Source organism: Parasteatoda tepidariorum, chromosome 6 (genome assembly GCF_043381705.1).
Source record: "Parasteatoda tepidariorum isolate YZ-2023 chromosome 6, CAS_Ptep_4.0, whole genome shotgun sequence".
NCBI classification, from domain to species: domain Eukaryota; kingdom Metazoa; phylum Arthropoda; class Arachnida; order Araneae; family Theridiidae; genus Parasteatoda; species Parasteatoda tepidariorum.
In genome coordinates, this window is record NC_092209.1 from 63,280,617 (window position 1) to 63,305,511 (window position 24,895).

Genomic DNA, 24,895 nt, shown 5'->3' on the forward strand with positions numbered 1-24,895 from the left:
GATATCTAAAATTATTTAAATGTACAATTACTCCCGTATACGATATCTAAGATTATTTAAAGATACACTTACTCAAATATGCAATATCTAAAATTAGTTAACGATACAATTACTCGAGTATTCAATATTTAAGATTAAAGATACACTTACTCCAGTACACGATATCTATCTAAAATTAGTTAACTATACAATTACTCGAGTATACAATATTTAAGATTAAAAATACACTTACTCCAGTATACGATATCTAAGATTATTTAAAGATACACTTACTTAAGTATATAATATTTAAGATTAAAGACGCACTTACTCCAATATACGAGATCTAAGATTATTTAAAGATACTCTTACGCAAGTATATAATATTTAAGATTATTTAAAAATGCACTTACTCAAATATGCAATATCTAAAATTAGTTAACAATACAATTTGTCGAGTATACAATATTTAAGATTAAAGACACACTTACTCCAATATACGACATCTAAGATTATTTAAAGATACTCTTAAGCAAGTATATAATATTTAAGATTATTTAAAGATATACTCACTCCAGAATACAATATCTAAGATTATTTATAAATGCACTTACTTCAGTATACGATATTTAAGATTATTTAAGGATACACATGCTCCAGTAAAATTTATTTAAGATTATCTGAAGATACATTTAATCCAATAGACGACTAGAAGTAAAATTTTTTTATTAAAGTAAATTATTGTTATTTTAAGAATACTGTGATTCTGTGTCTGCAGCTGTGTTTCCTTGACTCCTCTGGTTCCTCTCTATTTCTGTCACATTTGCATGCATAGGTTTTCAATCTTGAAAAGATTCAGATTTAGGCGTCTCTGTGGTGTAATATACTTTTTTTGTAGTTGCAACTCTATAGAAAACGATAAAAAATTCTGTACTCTTTTAGTACATCTTTTTCGCCTTTCAATTTAAACGAAATATTTGTTTTTCTTTTTTATTCCTCTCATTTTTACTACCATTGAATAAAATAAAAAAAGAAGCCATGCTTGTGCGAAAAACCAGTTACTCTTGACTTCAGATATTGATTTTTTAAGTAATCGTCCGCAAAATAAGCTGAAATGCAGAAACACGGTATTTCTTTTTGTTGAGTCGTTTGAAAAAGATGTGTAAGTTTAAAAGATCCCGAATTCAATAAAAAGTACTCAGTATATAAAAGAATTAAAATATGTGGAGCTATGCTTTTTAACGACGAAATTAAAATACCATTGTGCTACATATCTTGGGTTCATTTTATTCATATCCAAAGTTTGGGAATAATTTTTAACATTATTATTGTAAAAAAATTATTTTGGGTAGGGTTTATGTTAAGTTGTATATTTAGAAATATAATTTTATTCATATTTGCAATTAAACAATATTTTTTAGAAAATTTAGAAAATAACTCTTTAAGTTAAAAAAGTGATTTCCATATCAAAATTTATTGTTCGACCATGTTTGAAATGGTATGTGAAGATATAGGAATTCATACAAAATTTCAAATAAACGGAATTTCTGACAAAAACTTAATTAAAGTTAAAAAAGTGCTTAATGTAACAAAATTCAGAGACACGTTTCGAAGCATTATAATTAGACTAAAGTACTCATTTTTCGAATTTAGTTTTTTGTTGAATTTTGTTCTATTTAATTGCCATATTTCGAATTTAGTTTGTAGTTGAATTTTGTTCTATTTAATTGCCATATTTTTTTGTATAAAATACATGCAGATTAATAATTTAAATTTTCTTACCATTTAAAAACTTAAATTCTTCTTCTTTTACTTCTTCCATTAGCATTACAGTCTAGTACGGATCAGAACCGTCCCAACTAGTTGTATCTAAGGCCCTGGATACCAAGAGGAGATATCCAAGTATCCAGGGCTTTAGCTGTATCCATCTGGCTACGTCAGACAATAAGACCATCTATTGATGCCCATGGTTTTAAGATATTTTTCCACATAATCAATCCATCTGCTGTTTTGATCTTCCCCACTTTTCGTTATCAGTAAACTGTCCATAAGTTAGCTTCTTAACTGGGTCACCATCATCCCTTCCATATCTGACCCAACCATCTTATTCCACAGGATTTAATAACTGAATTTGCTACTTACTAAAGCAATAAAAAAGAAAGTTAAATAATGAACTAAAATTTTGCTCTGTTAATAATTTATAAAATTAGAATAAAACTTTTAGCGAGCAAAAATGGCATATGTTTTGCACATATTCACTGAAGTGAATATGTTCGTTTATCAAAATAAAAACTAACTTTAACTGTAATTTACTTAATCCGTAATTTAATATGATGTCCTTGTTGCGTTGTTATTTTATCACCGTCGTAGTATATCCAACCAATTTTTTTTTTTTTTTTGGGTTCACGATTACTAATGCTCAACTCTTTAGCCCTGTAATTGTGAGCCCAATCCAGAAGACAAGGGAACTCCTGGATGAACTATTAGGAGAATTTTATGGAGGATTTTTTTTATAAAACAAGCTCGGATTTCCGTTGCAAGGAGAGAAAACCACGAAAACCTTCTATGGTTAGCCTGACGGCAAGGGGACTCCAACTCATGATCCATCAACCACTAGGGATATTTTACGTCAGAATTGATCGGTGCGGAATTCGTATCGACAAGCCGGATGCGGAGCCGGATTCCGCATCCGCAAGCCGGATGCGGAATTCGTATCGACCAGCCATCGCTGGGATTCGATCCGGGTTATAAGAATACTCAAATCTCAAAATTGTCCAAACTCTTAGATCCCTGTTCCCCAGAAAACCTTTTAGAAACCATTGGTTAAATGTTCGATCGAATTTAAAATAAAAACTTTTTTCAGTCAAATAAAAAAAAAAAAAAAAAAAAAAAAAAAAAAAACAGTTCAAGAATAAAATTTCTTTCCTCCTTTTTTATCTACAATTTGTTTTTTCCCTTCTTTACACTCTTCACATTTTTTTTTTACGTAAGGAATTTATGTTGAAGAAAATAAATTCCAACTGCAATTTAAAATGAAAAATATCTACCGGTTGAAGTTAATCAGTTATAGGTATACTTTACGAATGAAATGTTTCTTTTTGTTTCTCAATTGCTGTTCGGAAAAGATAAATGATCGGGCTATGAACTATTGATTAAATGAGGAAAAAACACCTTAAGTGGACTAAAAAGAACTTTATTTCTTGGGATTTTGACATATTGATTCGTTGAGCAGCGTACATCAGCTTTTCTTGAAACCAACTTTGTTCACATTTTTCATCTTTAACCTTTTCATTCATGTAGCTCAAAACCCTTAAGTTTTCCTTTTAAAATAGCATCTTTTGTTTTTCATTTCTTTGAAAGAGTTAATGAACCGTGCAAAACATATTCTCTCATTATCGTATATGAAAGTTAAAACGCATTATCTTTTACTTCATCTTTATAACATATTATATTTTAACCAAAATTACCTATCGAAGAATATGAGGTAATTCCAAAAGTGGTATTTAAAAAGGTTAAGGTTTTCCATAGACCATCACGGTACACATTTTTCACCTTCAACCTTTCTGCTTATTAAAGCTCACAAAACTTGAATCCCAGGTTTAAAAATAGTTACTATTGTTGTATCCATTTAAAGCATTAACCAACTGCGTAAAACATTATCGTTTAGATGCGAACATTATTTTAATTTCACAAATTACCTAAGTAATCTGCAAACTATATAGATAATATGCATATTACCTTTTAATAACTCGGTAAAGTGAAAATTTCATCTTCACGGAAGCAACAGCAATGTTATTCTACGATTAAATTGACATGATATTAATTATTTATTTTTCGCTGTCTAAAAAGCTGCCTAAATACTACAATCTAACAATCAACGAATCAGTTGATGAAATCAATAATCAATCACTTAAAAATCTATTATCAAGAATTAAATGGTTAAAATATTATTATAATTATGGAAGTTAATATAATGCCATTTTTTTTTTCAATATCTAAGGAATCAATTCAAAACAATCAACGAATTAGTTGATGGGATCAATCATCAATCACTTTAAAAACTATATTAGCAAGAATTAAATGGTTGAAATATTATTATATTATTATAATTATGGAAGTTAACATAATGTCATTTATTTATTTTTTCAATTTCTAAGGAATCAATTCACAACAATCAATGAATTAGTTGATGGAATCACTCATCAATCACTTTAAAAACTATACTACCGAGAAATAAATGGCAAAAATATTATTATAATTATGGAAGTTAATATAATGTCATTTATTTATTTTTCTTTATATCTAAGGAATAAATTCAAAACAATCAACGAATTAGTTGATGGAATCAATCATCAATCACTTTAAAAACTATACTACCAAGAATTAAATGGCGAAAATATTATTATAATTATGGAAGTTAATATAATGTCATTTATTTATATTTTTCAATATCTAAGGAATCAATTCAAAACAATCAAAATTAGTTGATGGGATCAATCATCAATCACTTTAAAAACTATATTAGCAAGAACTAAATGGTTGAATTATTATTATAATTATGGAAGTTAACATACTGTGATTTATTTATTTTTTCAATATCTAAGGAATCAATTAAAAACAATCAACGATTTAGTTGATGGAATCAATCATCAATCCCTTTAAAAACTATAATACCAAGAATCAAACGGTTTAAAATATTATTATAATTATGGAAGTTAATATGATGTCATTTATTTATTTTTTCAAAATCTAAGGAATCAATTCAGAGCAATCAAGAAATTAGTTTTTCGACCGAGAGAAACAAATTTTTGAACTTAAAAAATACAGAGACCGTTAATGTGCTAACTAACTAAATAAAATGGTACAAAATACTTTATTCTTCAATTTAACTAAGAAAATCAGTTAATCTGCCACGATTTTCAAGCTTTAGGGGTAGCATATTCACTAAAAGAGAATGAGCCACGTTTAACCTTTTCTTCAATTAACTTGTAAGAAATTGATACATACTATTCTTCATTGCATTCTTCTATTAACTCCAATTTTAATCGATACAATATTTAAAAAAGAAAACTAATTTAGAAAACATTTATTAAAAAGGTTAAAGACTGACACGTTTACTGCGTATGGTTAGAAAATCAGTGGTAGAAAACCAGATATCTAAAATCTATATAAATAGTAATTAAGAACTTCCAAAATAAATTAATCTTGGTAATCAAAAATCTTATTTCTTAGTATATTTTTGGAAAATTTCATGTTGTAAATGGCGTTATAAGCTATATATCTACATTAAACTTACAATATGCTCCTTTGAAAACTTCCAAAATTAGGAGTTGTTAAACGACCTCAACACTGCCGCGCAATTGAAAAATCAGCGTTATCGAAAAAAAATTCAAATTTGATATTTCTATATATTTCGCATCTACGTATGATAAGCTACATATGTTGCAAAAAAAAAAGNCCTCATTTCTACAAATAAACAGACTTTATATGTTTGGTAGACATAAAAGATACGAATATTAAAAATGCAGTAAACCAAAGAATCCTACTCCGTTGATAGACTTTTTATATAGATATGAATATGATGTAAATACCCCACTGAAAAATTAGATAGCTGATTGGGTAGAGTGTGGGCAGGCATCAATGAGCAACCATCTTTAGGTTTTTTATTTATCAAACATAATGAGCGAGGAGATTAAATAGGGAAAATAATGAAATATTAGTTAACTTCATATTTTTTTTTTCTAAAACGTTGTGTGATGATAAAAAATATAATTATTGATCATAATTTAATTAACGTATGATACTCAAACTCTCAAACTATCATAAGAAACTAAAAAATGTTTATTTTAAAAGTCTTAGCCAACTTAAAAAAATAATAAAAAGGAGTGATTTTTTTTAAAGTTTTTGTTAATTTTAGGTGCGATGCTCGAACGGAAGATATTAACCGATTTTAAATTTTTTATGTAGTTTTCTTTCCTGTTACAATAAGCAACTTTTCCACACTAAAGCGTTCCGAAATTTTTAAGAAAAAAAATTCCACCCACTCTATTGCTGTCATGTTAATCTTAATTAAACCGTCAATTGTATTAAAAAAAACAAGAAAAAATAAAATATGCTATAACGTCGAACCTAAGACAGGGAATGAATAGAAAATTTATAAAAATATTCTTTTAATTTTGTGGAGGAAATAGGCAAATTAAATTATCCCGGTATCACGGTTTCATAATGAAGCATTTCAACGAATACATTTTATGAAAGCTAATTAAAACTCAAATCTTTCCTTAACTATAAATGCCTTTTATTTGTCATTTATTATATTAATAAATATTATATTATAATATATATTATATTATATTATATTATATTATATTAAAACAATATAATATCTAATGTATAAGGTGCATTATTTTTAATTAATTATAACGAGATAAATTAAAAGAAAAAGCGCGAGGCAATTTATGGAACATCAGAGAGTTGTTGGTTTTTGATGAAAATAGTTTTTGTTTTGAATTTGTGGTTGATACTAACTCGCTACGGGTTTTCTATTTATTTTGCAAGGTTATTACTAACCAGGTACAGGTATTTTAACTAAAGTTTGCTTAGTTTATGTGTGGTTGTCAAATGGTTGTTTATGTAAAAAAGAATTGTTTCTTTAACACAGCTTGGTTACAAGAGTGATCTCAAATATGCTAATTAATAAGTGCAGACGATATTTTAAGTTCAGAAATTACGCACTTTCTCTAAATAAACATACTCTTTTATGACGGATTTGGATTTCTGAGCCGCTATCTGGTTCCAATAGTTTGGTAAGGAGAGTGATCCAAAGTTTGACCCCTTAATGATAATTTGACTTTTCGAGTAATTTCACCATATCTCGAGAATATTTTAAGTGAATCGAAAAATTTATGCACAGGATTATAAAATTTGTTTATCCAAAAATAATTCCATACAAAAAACAACTTTCAGTAAATGTTTATTTTTTTATTCGATAATAGTCGAAAATTTTTTAATTGTAAGCTATACAATTCATTTTAATTAATATAATTTTGTATTACAAAATACATAATTTGAGTGAAATAAGTCGAATAGTCTCTGAGAAATCAAGTTTTAAAAAAGTCGTATTTTTAAAATTCGATTTTTCAATAAACTATTCGACTAATTTCACTCAAACTTTATATTTTGCCACGTAAAATTATGTACCTTAAAATGATGTCAGAAAAAATATATCTGTATATCTTACAATTTATAATTTTTTTGACTAATGTTAAATAAAATAATAAAAAATAATAAATATTTATAAAAGCTATTTTCTGCATGGAATTATCTTTGGATAAACTAATTTTATAATGGTGTGCAAAATGTTTTTAATTTATTTAAAACATTTTCGAGATATGACAAAATACGCAAAAAGTAAAATTAACAATATGGAGTCCAAACTTTGGGCCGCTCTTTTAACTAAACTATGGGGACCATAATTCCCAGATTGCTGCTAACCCTATATTTTGGGTTTCAAAAATCCAAATCCGTCGAAAAAAAGATACATTATTCAAAAAAGGTGTGTTTTGTGTCTGATTTTGCAACTTAAACTATAGTTTTCACTATATTTGAGATCACTCCCTCAAACCATTAAGTTTGAGTTCTAGAACGTAAAGATCCGATGATTAGATCAAAAGTTATTCAGGGATGCCAATTTTTTATTTTGCGCACTGTACAATGCTAATACATTATAACGTTGCTAATTATTTTCTTATATCTGGAATTTGTTTATTACAATTGGGACACTAAGTGCTTTTAAATTCTTTAAATCTACTACGCTAACGAGCTTATGTCATCGTACTAGTATAATATATGTTTTCAAATATTGTATCATCTCTCGAATTCGTTTATTATTCGCACAGCAGTCTATGGTTCTAAATTATTCAAATAATTTATGTTGGCGGCCTGCTAATCATCTTGCAAGTGCAATATATATTTCCATATATTCTATCATTTCTCTAATTCGTTTATTGTATTTACCTATGTCACGATATACGTTGCTAAATATTTTATCATCTCTCAAATTTGTTTATTATAGTTCGCACAACTTTAAATGATTCTAAATTCTTCGAAACTAATACTTTGGAGTGCTTATTACCATACTAATTCAATATATGTTTCCATTTTCTATAGCACAATATAAGTTTTTATATATTTTTCATCTCTCCAAGCTGATGATTAAAATTTCTAAAGAATACTATTATATATATATAGTTGCTACATATTTTCTATTATCTCTCTAATTCATTTATTATATTTTTATAGCACAATATAAGTTGCTGAAGGTCGTATCATCCTTCAAAGTTATTTACTATATTTTCCTATCATTACTTACATAAATTACACAGTTTTAATTTTTTAATCTAACATGTTGTTAAATATTTGATAACGTTTTCAACTCGTTTGTTACAAGATCTATTTTTCTATAATTCACACAGCTAACGCTGCTCTGATTTTTTTAAAAAGACAATCTATTACGCTAGCGTGATAAGTCTGATACAACAAGTTTCCGGGAGGAAAAACTAAAAATATCAAATATTTCTTTAAATGTATTTTCGTGAGTAAAAACAAGTGACAAAAAGAAAGAGAAAAAAATACTAATGGAAATTTTTCATTCAAGAAAATATCTTATAGCACTCCGTAAGAGAGGTTACTTCAAATTCCAAACGATTATTTTACCCACTTCAGCTTTTCGAATCTGGCAACCTTCAGTTATCTGGGTCTCTAATTTCCGTTTGTTTGCGTTCCAAAGACTATTCTGAAAGAACAGTTTCTGTTCTTATCAGAAAATTGGATTTAAACGTTCTCTCTCTTTGAGGCTAACAGAACGAAAGGAGGGTTAAAATGAATGGGCCAAAATTCAATGGACATGTTTATCTTGAGTTTATGGCACATAAGTTATTACTTTCGTTTCATTTTGAACGGCACCTTTAAAGTGTTTTATTTCATTAGCAGAAAAATTACGTAGGCGGATGTGGCAATCAAGGAGTAAAATATCTCGCAGGAGCATATTTTAAATGTAGTCTTTATGATTTCCTTTAATGAAAGGAAATAAAGTTTCTTTTATAAAATAAAAATAAAAACTCTAGTTTTTTTTATCAAACAAAAAATTTGGAAGGAATAGTGAACACATTTTTTCGCTTTTGTGGCAAAATTGAAATTAGTTTTTAGATTAGATTAGCGACTAGGCTAAAATTTTTATTTTTTAAAATTTAACCTGGCCGCACAGAACGTATTGCGTTTTTGAGGTCTGAATTTCCATATTTAAACTTGCCATACCAATCACGAGTGGTTTTTACAATGGCACTTTGTTCAAACACAGCAAATATGTCATGACACGAACAATTTTTGGGGTTTTAGAGCTTTGATTTTTAAGCAAAAATAAACTTGGTGCTGAAAATGTTCATTCTTCTCAACTTGACATTCTACACGGAGAAAAAGATTCTGGTAAAATTACAGTTCTGTATGGTAATGACATTTCTAGTAAAATCAACTGCAATTCTTGCTTAAAAAAACAAACTATACGGTATTTAAACCATTCATTTAGTAATTTTTCCGTTCATATGAAAGTTCTGGTTTTTGAAATTATAGTTAGTTCTTATGTGTGGTAATAAGCTCCAAGCTCTGCTTTAATATATAATGATAAAATTATTAAATTTTACCACATTTACCAAATTTTATTAAATGTTATAAAACCATATTTTATAGTTAATTTTACCAAAATCATTACTATAGCACTTCGGAAAAAAATACTGAGCTTTTTGGTGCTCCCATAGAGCCAGAAACAAGGCAAGTTTTACCATAATCTGGTAGTTTTGACCATACATTATTTCCCAGGAATTTAACATGTCTTCAGCATGAACATATATTGTAGAAGGTGTAATTTCAAGAACTTGAAATTGAAATAAATTGACTCGAACAAAAAAGCAAACCATATATTCTGGTAGAACATAACGTCCTCTTTCGAATGGTATAAAACATAATGGCAAAAAAAACATTTAATGAGATTTGGAATGTTACAATTAAAAAATAATAATAATAACTGCGGGAATTTTGCTACTAAACCAACAAAACAATTTAATGTCTTTATGTATTTAGATATATCAGCACTTCTTAGCTTAAAGGGCTACACTTACATGTCCATAAGTTCCATGGACCAAGATCTTGCTAGCAAATGTGTGATTAATGGAGGAATGGCTCCTACTCCCCGGTTTGAAAAATTTAAGAAGCTCTTATTTTCTATTTCTATTTATAGAAGAAGATTTTTCCCACTTTAGGGACTATTTTAATCTTTTTCCAAAGCATTTTGATATTACCTCTACCCAGGGACATTTTGAGTATATTGTCACTTAATCTTCCCTCGTAACCAAGCGATATATCATCTACAGCACAGAGAGCTAAATTATATCACTTATTGTAAGAGGTTAGAGCAAATTTTAAGTCGTTAATTAAAAGTAAAATCATTAATTTCTTTGAGTAAATTAGTTATTTTGCTTCGTCTAATTATAATCATAATAAAATGTGACGGGCAATGAGGTAGGTATCTATCAAGTCACACCTTGATGATATGAACCAGATTGGTAATGTTGGAGGGGCGTTTTTGAGACTCATGCAGACATTTAATTTCCACAATTCAATATTTTTATACGTTATTTTGTTGATATATTCAATAATTAGGCAATACTGATAGCTAGAAATTTTCTACAATCTGATGGTTCTCCTTTTAAATGTACTTGCCTGGGGGAGAGCTATCTGCCTTCGGAAGAACTTCTTCTAATTTGCCTTAAATTGCTTATAATAATAATGGCCATCAGTACATGCGCAAAAATATCATCATTATATCATCAATATATCATCATCATATCATTTAGAGCATGCGCATTTTTAAGTGTTCTATGACTATATTGATCAACAACACTTTTATATGGTACAGAAAATCTTTCTTTCTGCTTATATATTTGTATTTTATACTAAGATAAAATTTTGACATGATCAGAATGATTTCTGGCTCACTAGTAGTGTAAGTAATGCCTGAAGGAAAATTAGACACTTATGATAGTGTCAGAAATACGGTAGTAATCTGAGTACAGTACCGTATTCAGATTATTTTAATGTACGGTATAGACTACCGTCTAAAGAGAAAAATCATACTTAAAACGTATGAAACAAGAACAGAACAACGAGTAGTGGAGACACTATTCAGGGTTCCTAAGGAAAAAGTGCTACATGTTGCATATAGCTGATGATTATGATTAGCCAGGTTGACATTAGAGTGTTTAAAGGGAAAAATCATACTTAAAACGTATGAAACCAGAACAGAACAACGAGTAATAGAGTTAACACTGTATAGGACGAACGGTTGTGGATAAATTGAGTAAAGAGCGAACATCAATATCCGATAGATCGATACCATTGTGAAGGGTGAGAAAACATATTGATCTTCTATGTATTTATTGCTCCTCTCTATGTATTTATTGCTGCAGTATATCAGAATAAAGTAATGGGGCAGTTATTTTTGCCTCTGAAATTTGTATTAATATGCGTTGCTCTGATATCGAAGTATCTATCTTTCATTTATTTCTAAAATAAATAAGTGCTTAGGAACCAATTATGGTTCTAACTATGGTTATGAACTTACTACGTAAAACAGATCAAACCAACACTTTTAACCTGTAGTACCTGAAATGAGACAAATTTTCTTTCCGCTTCATATGGAAGAGCCTAAAACGCAACTATATATATAAATCAAGAAACAGCATGATCTTTACTGTTGTTGATAACGAAATGAGGAAGATGAAAAGTAATCAAAGAAAGCTATGAAAGCTTTTTTTTAAAGTAAAGTAACTGTATGATTACTTTTGTAATCAAAGTTTTTTTAAGTTTATATATTAAATGTTTTAAGTTTATACTTCGCATTGTTTTGTTATGAACACGCCCATCTTTAGCACGACTATCACGACACGACTTTATCACGACATTTCTAGTACCTTCCTTTATAATCCTGAATGGTGGCTCTGCTATTCAAAGCTATCAGAATCTTCTATTGTCCGCTTTTCATTTTGGCAACGCTTATTGAAGTTTAGGCAGTGAATCGAATGATTAAAGAATTGAATTCTGGTTCGGAGGAGCCATGGTTTGATCCTCGACCCCGCTAAGATCCACGCTCGTAAAATCTGTGGAATCAAAAGTCCTATGGTCGGTCTCAGCACAGTACCATGGCTACAGGAGCCTGGAGAAAATTTCTTTCCTCTTCAGATCTATGTCTAAATTGTGGAAGTGGCCTCAAAAAATTATGATGGCATGTCTTAGGATCATCCTTAGGAATGTTTCCAGACCGTTGACTATAACCCATTGTGTGGCTTTAGAGCATGGCAAATAAAATACCTTCTTATCTACCTTATTTTTGTTTTCTTTAAGTATTAATATTTGAACATACATGTAATAATTTTTAGAAAATATTCGTAGCTTTAAGCTTATGTCTATGTCACTGAAGTATGGTACAGATCAAGTATGTCTCTAACTTAAGATGAGTACATTTTTAGAGATTTTGGAGCGTGTATAAAAATAATATTTATCATAATTGAGGCAATCTTCATAAGGTGCTATAATGAATCAAATTATCGCATTTCCTAAACTCGATTGCACGATAATATGGTTCAACTTTAGGTACAACTACTTGCATATGGTGATGATGTTGATATAATTGCTTGTTCCCTTCCTGCCTTGAAAGAGGCATTTCTTGCCCTTGAGATGGGTGCAAGACAAATGGGCTTATTCGTAAATGTAGAGAAAACAAAATAGTATACGTTATTCTCAAGAAGCAGAGTCCCAGATCCCTATCTTCAAATAAATTCTTAAAGATTTGAAACAGTAAGGAGTTTTAATTACTTAGGATCAATTATTACCCTTGACAACAGAATGACTCCTGAAATAAAAAAACCGACTCTATCTGGCAAATAGGGCTGTCTATGGGCTGAGAAGATTTAGTAAATCTAGGTTTCTTTCTAGAAAAACAAAGTTTTTAATCTACAAAACTCTTGTTCGGCCAGTCTTGACACACGCTTCTGAAGCTTTGACAATAATAAAACTGGAGGAAAATTGTATCGCAATATTTGAGAGAAAGATTTTGCAGAGTATACTTGGTGGTGTAAATGAAAACAATAACTGGAGAAGGAGATTTAATTCTGAACTGTACAAGATTTATAAACAACCTGATATTATCAAATACATGAAAATAATAGAATGAATTGGATGGCCCACGTGATTCGAATGAGTGATGACAGTACAATAAAAAAGATACTGCTGTTTAAACCCACTGGAACAAGAAAGCGGGGAAGGCCGTGGCTGAGATGGGCTGACTCAGTGGAGTCTGATTTTCCTGCATTTAATGAAAAGAATTGGAGATCAAAGATAAATCGGAAGTCGCCACGGAGAAATCTTCAGAGGAAGACATTAAAATCACATTAGGCTGTCTGGTCAACTATGATGATGATGATGGTTCAACTTTAAAAAAATATATTATTCAATTAAACATTTTATGGTTGCTGCTAAGTTGCACCGTGTAACGAATCATAGCCTTAGAATTATGGTTCAAAGTTGGGCCGATTTTTCGGAGTATTTACTGTAGCAATACTTTCTGCTTAGATACATAAATTTGCAAAAACGCAAAAGTTTACTGCAATCGAATAAACCCGAAAGGTTAAGCAAAACAGCTTGCAAAGTATAATCTATCTGGATGTGAGTCATCACTAAGTCATTTTAATAGAAAATTTTGTACAAAACAAATAAAATGTTATTTAATGTAGTGAAAAGTTCGTTTATTAATATTTAAATTACATTTAAAAAAATTCAATGATAGGAATAAAAAGAATACCATGTTAAAAAATGAAGAATAAAAGAAAGGGAAGCCTTTTCGGATGCAACATTTTCAGACTAATGGAAAGGCCATTGAAAATAATGAGCTCGTTTCAAATGTTCATTATAGAAAAGATTAAAATGAAATGCTTGTTGGTAAATAGAATAATTAATTGAATAGCCTGTTAAAAAAGTAAATTAAAATTAATTAGCCCATAAAAAATAAAGAAAGGAAGTAATCGTTGTTAAAGCTTTTCTTAAAAATTGTTTTATGTTTCTGAAGAATATGATATTTATTGATTTTGTGTTTGTCTCTTGGGGAGTTTATTGATGCAGACAATGATAAACGGACAGAGGATTTTATTTTTTTCATGTTAACCTACGAAGAAGTAAATGCCCGGAAACCAATTAATGTTTTCAAATGTTTTTTTTAAAATTCATTTCATTCTTTGAAATGCGTTTCATTGAATTTAGTTTACGAATCATAAATTTTTAGGTTCTAATTATTTTTAAAACTTGAAATTCTGGAAAATTTTTAAAGATACTTACAACTTTAAAGTTTGAAAATCGGTAATTAAGTTCAATAGAACATATTCCAATTAATTAAAAGAAACAAAAAGATGCAAAAATATTAATCTAGTAAAAATAAAGCATTCCTACAACGGCCGTTGAGGGCAAGTTCATGGAGGTTAAGTCCTCCGACTAACGGCTTGTTCTAGACTTAGCAATGTGGTCATCATTGTCCACAGGCCACCTTTACTTCCCAGATGTTGGCACCCACTGATCTGAAGCTGGTTGGGCCTCAAGCCGCCACTGGGGAACGAACCTCAGTTCATGACAATAATAGTTCAGTACCTTAACAACTCCACCATCGCAGCTCATTAATTAGGTACTGAATAAATTAGGAAAGTTCTGACTAATAATTCTTCATAGGTTAACATGAAGGATGTAAAAAGCCTTTTCAATCTGAGAAGATCTTCAGCTTCAGCAATTTTTATTTTATTTCATTTTGTTTTATTTTATTTTTCTTTAAATTTTATTTTATAACGGTTGTGAAACAACCGACACAATTTTGAGTTAACAACTATCAACGATCAGCAATGTAATTAATATAAAATTTAAACTTAAAAAACAATATTTTTCAAAGAATTTTTATTTGATATTTATTTTATGTTCTATTCTACCAAAATCCGCAGAAAAATTTTGAGCGGAAAATAACAAAAATATTAAAGATGTTTAGATTAGTCCTGTGTCAACACTCGTCATTCCTACTTTAACGGATACAGATAGGAGTTTATCGAGTAAATCAAGTACTCAAAACGATTTCATTCATAAAATGTGTTAAAATAAAAGCATCAACTGAAAATTCACAACTATTATGAAAAGACCCAGCATTTTTAGGATAGCCATTACTATCTCTAAATTCGCTTCAATTCCACTCGTATGTAATTTGTTTCGATCTTACAACCTATAGGAAATGTTCGAGAAATGTTTTAGCGATGTAATTCAGAGGCAGTGACAAAGCCATCAGCAGAGATGAGATAAACGAGCTATGCCCTCACATTTATTAGTTTCTCGTTGAATGAGCGATTCGCGGGACTGTCACGTGATTCCCTGATACCCTCATTCTATTTAATCACTCTGTCCAAGTCCATTTATGTTATTGAAGCGGTGTTGCGTGAAACTGTGGTTAAAGGACACTAAAAAGGCAAATTCAATCAGAGTTGTTGGCATTTTATTATGTTTTTAAGAACACGATAAGTAGTAAAATTTCTGTTACCAGAATGGTTTTATTGTCAGATGTCGTGATATTTAAGTGTTTGATGACGTAGCACCAGATTAAAATCAAACAACTATTTTGATTGTTCGTAGAACGAAAAGCGAAAATAAAGTACCTTTGTAACTTATGATCCAATCATCAGATTTCCATGAGCATAATATAGCTCTAAGATATAGGAAACAATTTTAAAATGTGATAACTAATTGTTGCTAATCATTATTGAAGCATCTCATGAAATTGGGGCTATGAGTGAAGAACACTAAAATTATTCCATGAGAATTATATAGCTCTAAGATTTAGGAGACAATTCTAAAATGTGATAACTAATTGTTGCTAATCATTTCATGAAATCGACGCTATGAATAAAGAACACTAAAGGGTTGATTCAATATGAAGGAAATTATTGTATTCTAAGGACATACTAAGCAAGGATTGATGGATAAATGAATGATAATATTATAAGAAAGTTCTTGCTGTAACACTAAAATGATTCCATGAGCATTATATAGCTCTAAGATATAGGAGACAATTCTAAAATGTGATAACTAATTGTTGCTAATCATTATTGAAGCATTTCATGAAATAGAGGCTATGAGTGAAGAACACTAAAATGATTCTATGAGCATTATATAGCTCTAAGATTTAGGAGACGATTTTAAAATGTGATAACTAATTGTTGCTAATCATTATTGAAGCATTTCCTGAAATCGAGGCTATGAATAAAGAACACTAAAGGGTTGATTCAATATGAAGGAAATTATTGTATTCTAAGGACATACTAAGCGAAGATTGATGGATAAATGAACGATTATATCATAGGAAAGTTCTTGCAATAATTACTAAGATTACACCAGATAGTTTAAACATCTAAATTGGATTGTTGCAAAAAAAAGAATTGTCCTAACTGGTTTTTGATCTAATGGTAGGATTTCTCTTCAGGATTTGGGCAACTATCCTCAACTGTGCTAATTAGTTATTCATAATTATTATTTAATGTAGTTATTGAAGCTGTATTCTGGAATGCTATGAGAATAGTTAAACAACACTTTTAAGGTAAATTCATTGCGTTATCAATTATTAAATTGCGTTATCAATTAAATTGCGTTAAATTAAACTGCGTCATCAATTAAGCGCCTTGAATCTCGATTTTGGCATTTATGGTTTTATATTTTTTTCTACTTATTTTCCTGTAAAGTCTTCTTGGCTTGTGTTCGATTTCTGATTCGGAAAAGTTTTTTTTCCTGTTCCTTAGTGGAATTGTTGGTACTTCCCTCAGCTACTTAATGGTGTAAGGATAAATTCCAATTAGAACATGGGTGTTTTGGTATCTTTTTCTTTTGTTGGACTGATTGTATAGTATTGCTCTGTGTTGCCCAATAGCATGTGATTAATCCCAGATTCGAATTATAAATGCTTTTGCCATTTGTATTACGAGTGTATCTGGACAGGGTAGTGAACAAATATTGGTAGAATGAGGATAGAGCTACTTAAGCTCAGAAGAGCACATTTTAGAAATGGTACTTTGTACAACCGAAAGAATATACAAGCAGCGACATTCTAGTGGCTTTAAATCTAGAGGCTAGGAAAGCTGCAAGCACACTATAATTGGGTACTTGTAACTCGAGAAGAAATAGAGTGTTTATGTCTTGCCTAACTTTGTGATTTAAATCAGATTTAATTGAATATTTGAAAGCGATTTCTTTCAAGTGTGTCGAACCTGATTGGCTTCTGAATCGACGCATGCTACGATTCACCTGCGAGGACCACTTTACCACTTGCAGATATCCAATTGATGAAAACCGTTAATGACGTCTTGATAATAATTACTTAGATGTGAAACTCTTATGGTTCTGGTTTTTGTAAATAAAATTCAAACTTAAAAGCTTTAGAGTTGAATTTGCTTGTGAAAAAAAATCAATTGACTTTGTACGCCTGCGCCAGCGTAATGGAAAAGTACCAATTTTTAATGTATTTTATTAATGTTTTACAAAAAAAAAATTTTTGTTGTTTTTACGACACTTTAGAATAAACGAATACATAGATCCGGGGATGCCAACTTTCTACGCTTTTAAGGAAAATTTCCTCTAGTGGTAGCTACGTTTATGATTCAACGTATAATTATTTCATTTGTTGATTTGATTTAAAGTTATTTTCCACAGCAGTATTTATAAGTGATTCAAAAGTTCACATGAAACATCATTTCGTTCCAATTCCCTCGTGCGGAGACTAAGATGTTGATAAAATTACCGAAAATTCTGAAATCTTCTATTTTTAATTGCTTACCGCTTTATACAAGTAGTCTATACTACTCTAAACAAGTCTATTTAGTCTATACAAGTCTAATCGATGCTACCAACTACTTAGCATAATAGTTAGCAGCTCTGATTAGATATACTACTATTTATATATTTAAAAGACTCCTAGTGAAAAACACTTTTGCTTTAAGTACAAAGACTTCATCTTTTTTAGCATAAATCTGTAAAAGCTCAATAAACTTTAAAGAGCCTTTCGCCATAACCTTAGTATACAGTAATCTTTTTAAAAATCGGGACAGCACAGAAATAAAACTAAAAGGTGATTCTTGTTTAAACACAAGCCAAACTGCGAAAACTAACGCCTCTGGTGATGTTCGATGTTCCATTAAGATTAATTACTTACGGCTGAAATGGCAGCCAAAGAAAGAATGCACCCATGAGAAAAGTCGCCATCTCATAATTTAAACAGCTATCTCAAATGGATTCTCGTTTACCTTTTTTTTGCAATACTTTTACGTTGCTATCTGAAAAAGATAAAGCATTTTTATTTTTTAAAAAAGGTTTGTTTTTATTTCGTTTTTATCGCCACATGCTTTTGTCGGAGGAAAAAAGATTACTTTAATCATGTGAAATGTTTGAAAGCAATTTTTATTTTTCCTTCACTTTATTCTTTTGAGTTCTTTATTAGCATTCCAGTGAAAGTATTTCAAAGTTATTTAAATTATGTGAGGATCGAATGCTCTAGTGATAAAATTAGAATAATTGTCGCATCAAAGAATGAATTTTAAATTTCCTGGATATTGTATTTTGATTTGAAGGGGATTAAATGAAAAATGACTCATTATTTTTTCAAAAGAGTAAACAGAATTCTTTAGATTAAGATTATTTTTCAAGTTAACTTTTCCAACAATGAATATCGATTATTTCACAGAATATAACGAGTTTATTTTTTATTTTTATTGTTATACAAGTTCACAGAACATCACTTGTTTCTAAGAATTCTATATACATATCAAATCAGGTCCTTGAACTTATACTTCTAGCTGGCTGTGGCAAAATGCATATTTCAGTTTCCATTTCAATTCTGCTTTCAAAAGTAATTAATTTTCTTAAAATAGCAAGCTTATAGCTTGCATGGCGTAAATAGGAAGATGCATGCTTATTGGAGAGTGAAGATGGCAACAGTGGTATGACTGCAAATGACGTAGTGTGGGTATCTCGATACTGATTGCTTGTTGGAACGTGGCGTTTGTTTACGTAGCAACTGTTCTTTAAATTCTATTTCGAATAAGCCAAGCCCGTCATGCATCATTCTCTTAAATGATACATTCTACATTTGTATACAAAGATTCTTTCACTATATATTTATTGCTTAACACAAAGATAGGCATGAAACCTTGTAGAACATAAACGAATTATGCATCAAAGTTGTCAGCTACACAAAACAAAAATATATCACGGTTACAATAAAATACATAAAAAAATAATAAATCTAAGTTAAGTGAAAGATGTAGAGGAGAAAGAATTGTATTTCAATAAATTCAATGCGCGATACGTTGCTGTATTTAATTAACTTCATATTCATTTTTCTACTTATGCGGAGAAACTTAACTCGACTTTAACTCCATTTTGCTTATAAATGATCAGCTGGAGCTGACGTCATAGGTCACGTGTGTGGGTATCTGTAATCTTCTTCTTGAAGTGCAAGTACCCAATTGTTTCAAGATAAAAGAAAAGCAATGAAAGCTCTAGTAGCAGGTGGAACGGACGGGTGATGAATTGCAGCTGATGAGACTAGCAATTTTTGTCCATCTCTTTCTTGAGTTCAACGCTTAATTTTATTTTATTTTCTACAATTAAGAATAATGGCGACAACTTTTGAAATTACAGGCAAAATGTGACTATTCAAGAAGACACAGAAAGCTAGAAAGTTTTCATGAAATAAAAAAATGTGGCTTTACCAAACTATACTGGCATGACGTAACCAAATTTAATGGAACTAAAGGTTTTTAAACTACATACGGAGATGTGAATATCGCTGGTCATTTCCTTGGAGATGAACCAGGGTAGAGAGGAAGTTAAAAACCCAACCATCTATAATCAGACGATGTTCTTATAAGGCACGAGTTCCATTCCTTTTAAAACAAAGACATTTTTTTAAAATTTTTTTGAAATACTAAATTTTCACCAGATTTTAATTATCTTCCTTTTTTATTTTAATAAATGTCATGTTGTTTAAGCTTTTCCATCTTTATGGAATCACGCAACACAAGAATTACATAACAAAATTGCTGCTGATGACGAAATCATGAAAGTTAATCGAATAATTTCGACGTATATAGCTGTGCAAGTGTAGAGCTCTCTATCAAAGTGAAAGAAAGGTGCAACCACCGACCGTCACTGAAAATTGTACTACAATACATTGCTTTATGTTCTGGGCAAAACTTTCTTCAACACGAGTTTACATTCACTTTAAATGCACTCATGTGTTAATCAGTTATACTCAATCTGCAATGCACTTAATCCTTCTTTGTAACTCTCACTGATGGCTCTTCTATCGCTATTATATTTTTGACATAATTACGCGTGTCAACCTATTATTTGACAGCCATTACAAATCTCAAAAAATCCAATCCATGGTGTACTATTATTTGAGTTTATTATAATTTACTTATTATTTACTATTCAAATAGTAGTACGTCATGATCGAATTCTTGGGATACTTTCTCGGCTTAGACACTGAAGGAGGGGACACAATTTAGAAAACCCGAATGAAATTCGAAATTGCGAATAACAATATAAATTATAATTAAAATTTTAGGAAATTGTAACGAACAATATACCGAAGATTTGTAAATGATATATGTTCTACAACTATATGCACGTATTCTTCGAATAAATTCGTTATGTGACATTTTTATATTTTTCGACATCAAATGAATTTTCCTTCTTTATGAAAAGAACATTCAGGGTCACACATTTGATATATTTAAATACACTCGCACCTAAAATTAAAATTATAAATACAAAAAATTTGATTTGTCAAAAAAAAAAAAAAAAAAAAAGAAAAACAGTTGGATTTAATTTAACTGAAAACATATACGAAATGGAAGAAGATCAAGGATTACAAACTTGGCGGTGGGGAGAATGCATCATAAGGATTGAGAATTGCATAACGACCATTATAGGAAATGTCATTGTGCGATGGATAAGGTTTTTTTATAGACTGGCATCGTAGGCAACTTTTATGAACTGGTTGTTCATGTGCTTTTAAATCTATAATTAGTAATTTAAATTAGTATTTTTATTTATGTAAATTGTCTTAAGAAATATTTTCAAATTATTATTACAGAAAACTGTATTCAAATAAGTCTAGAATTAGCTGATTTATCGTAGTTCACTGATTCACCAACTTGCAGATATTAGTAATCAGGAGTTTAGCTTCTTCTAGGCCTTTTTAAATGTAATTTTGGACAGTAATTATTAGAAAGCATAAAGTAAATGTAAAATTTGTAAAATCAAAGTAGTTCAAATTGAGGTAAAATTATGATAGCCAATGGTTGCTGCGCAATTCTCAATCTTTATGCTGTGCCCTACTTGTCCTAGTTCATCCATTGACCTAGTTTGTCACTGCTAGTTGTTAACATTCGATTATAAACGTCGATAATCCGTAACAAACCTCTAAGAGCCAAGAGACCAGGGTGGTTAAGGCTCCACATTTTCGGAATGATGGTGGTAATGTGATCAGCATTACGCACAGGCTTACTTTACTTGTGGTTAACTTACTTTGCTTGCGATGGGTACCAGGCAAGCTGGTACCCATCGATTTAAAATTGTGTGGGCTTCATAACACCATCCCCGAGGATCGAACCTTAGTCCTTCGCTTCCCTTTGGTATAGAAAGAACAGAAAAACTTAATACGAAACAATATATTTAATACTTACAATTTTTATTTACATGAATTCACATGAACATGATTTCATATGAATTTACAAGAATTTTTTTATTATAGTGCTTTGCTGCAAACATTTTTATTAATTAATATTAAAAATTCAATTTTAAAATTACAAGCGTATTAATAACATGAGGAAATACTACATTGGTAAACTAATTTAGAGTTAGTTAAATAGATTCACGAATTATTATTAGTATTTCTACATTATCTCTTTATAAATTTTGAATTCTATTACAAATGTAAGCGTGGGAGTTCTATTCGAAATTCCCCGCTTTCAAGCTTAAACTATATATTTTACAAATATAATTACAGTGACTGCGTATAATTGATCCATCCCCTGGTTTAGTGATAGGCAGCTTTATATTATATTAACTCCCCGTAGATATTACATTTACTTCACTCGTTAAATCGATAAATTGGTCTTTTCTCGTATTACGAGTGCTGTTCCATATTACATTAAACATGTTTAGGTCCAACTATATATATATATATATATATATATATATATATATATATATATATATATATATATATATATATATATATATATATATATATATATATATATATATATATATATATATATATATATATATATATATATATATATATATATATATATATATATATATATATATATATATATATATATATATATATATATATATATATATATATATATATATATATATATATATATATATATATATATATATATATATATATATATATATATATATATATATATATATATATATATATATATATATATATATATATATATATATATATATATATATATATATATATATATATATATATATATATATATATATATATATATATATATATATATATATATATATATATATATATATATATATATATATATATATATATATATATATATATATATGTTTTGTATACTTTTATCATTTCAACACTTGCGTAGTCATTAAGTATTAAAACCCAAATTGTTAAAAATAAAAACATCCAAAATTAGACAAAATTCGATTATATTTGGAATTGAGTTTCCTTAAAACAAAACAATTTTTTTTTTGCATTTTAATAAAAATTGATTTTGTTCAACTTTTCCAGTATGCTAATAATATTAGAAAATCAATTTCGAAGTTCTCGATTGCCAAAGTTGCGTAATTCCTCATTCTTTTTATCATACCCAATGGACTTTTAAAATAGTGATACAACTTTGAAAATACATAATTCTTATTTTATTATATTCCAAATACATATCAAGATAATATAATCACTTCTTCCGATTTCACGGTGTTACAAAAAATATGATCTAGCACTAGCATGTAACCCACAAGGCCTAATATTTTAAAAAGCTTATCGTTTTCATAGCAATAACAAGGGGAACTTGTAGTACAGCAATAAATAATTACAACACTAAATAAAATATATCTATAATCTACAATTATCGGTCTGTCGATAAAATCATATTCAAAAAAATAATATAACGTGTTATAAATAGTAAAATTTTTCGAAAAGAGTCACAGCGTCCATTTGACTTAGGTGTTATTTTGACTGTTTCTGTGATAGCTGTTTTACTTGGTTACAGCTTGCTGACAGCAAAACATCTATCACAAAAACAATTAAAATAGCAAAATTGTAGAATGTGACTCTGGAATAGACACATTTTTCTATATTTTACATCATTTTATTGTGTTTTCGAAAATGATTTTATTTAGAAAGGAATCAATTGGAAATCTTTCTGTAATCTAATTCTATCCTGAAGGGAAAAAAAACAGTTCAGTGTTGAATCATAATATAGGTGCCGTGAACCATAATCTGGTGTTAATTTGCTGCTAACTGGTGTTAACTTTATCAAGGTGTTAATTAGGTCCATGTTTCTGTTCAAATTGAACGAAACGAATATAACGAAACGAACAATACGAAACGAATTGGTATACTGTAAAGAAATTTAAAAAATACGATAATATAGTCCAAATTAACACCATATTAAGGTTGAATCAAACTTGAAAGATATTATGGTTCAAAACGCTCTTAAATGGTGAGATTTTTCAAGGCGCTAAGATTTGCGCAACTATAACGTTAACGCCATATGCTTCATAGCGCAATCTTAATATAGCGCAATCAAAATAGCGCTTCATAGCGTAATCAAAATTCGCGCAAGCCTCAAAATGCTATCGCAATTATATATGTATATGCAAATCGCAATGGTTGAGAATAAATTTCGCAAAACCGGTAACTTAAGACCAACTCTATGCAAAATCTCTCTAATTTCTAACAGTGCATACTTTATTATTTAAAATAACTTTTACATTTTTTGTTTAATTTATTTTCCGAATAACTTGTAAATAAAAAGAAGTGCATATTTACGTTATTTCCAAAAATAATTTAATTTCTAAGAAACGAAAGTTCAAAAATTCCTTCATATCTTTACGCAGATGCGAGAAAGTTATTAAACTTTTTCAATGTTAGAGGAATTCTTTATTTTCCTACTGTCTGTAGTTATATTTATTTCAATGTCATATGTTAGCGTGCTAAAAGAGATAGTTAAGTGAATGTTAATACTAATTTATTTCTTGACCGTTCAAAAAATAAGATATCGTGGTTAACAACCTTTGAGTAGTTAATACTTCGAAACATTCTGCGGAATGATACACTGAAAAAAAAATTTACAATAGAACATTTTCGAATAGTTTTTACGACGTCTGCCAAAAGGTTGTAAATACAAGTTTTTCTTCGGTCTCACTGACGGTATGATGAATGAATGCATTTACTAGAAAAATTGAGTTTTTTCTTTTGTGCAGATAATTTAGGCGTGGCTGTTGTTTGTTGAGGGTTTAAGTGTTTTTACATTATTGGTTTTGTGCGTGTTTGTGGGATATGTCTTTGTTACTCATGGTATATCAATAAATTTTATTAATTTGTAGCACGCTATTATTTAGATGTTATTAAAGTGACATTAAATATATATTTACATAATTAAGCCTTATAAGTATAAATACGTATATTGTATCAATTTATGTATATGCAAAACAGACATTTTTC

General features: G+C 29.3%; 2 protein-coding genes across 6 annotated transcripts in view; one reads left to right on the forward strand and one right to left on the reverse strand.

Annotated features, from left to right (window-relative positions):
* The window catches only part of LOC107436498 (sulfotransferase 1C2A), a 128,555-nt gene that overhangs the window by 99,979 nt on the left and 3,681 nt on the right, over positions 1–24,895 (reverse strand). Inside the window, exon 1 of one of the 5 annotated variants that reach the window (XM_071182443.1) lies at positions 8,641–8,850. The exons of 2 other annotated variants lie outside the window; for them this stretch is intronic. Coding sequence is in view for 1 of the 3 variants with exons in the window: in XM_071182441.1 (XP_071038542.1) it covers positions 3,718–3,749 (32 nt within the window). In the remaining 2 variants the exon portion in view is untranslated. Of the gene's footprint in view, positions 1–1,761; positions 1,867–3,717; positions 3,773–8,640; positions 8,851–24,895 lie in introns of those variants that run through there. 2 more of the 5 variants (XM_071182441.1, XM_071182445.1) reach the window with 2 other exon arrangements.
* LOC107445793 (uncharacterized) overlaps positions 1–24,895 on the forward strand; it is a gene marked incomplete in the record, with an annotated part of 113,617 nt that overhangs the window by 73,376 nt on the left and 15,346 nt on the right.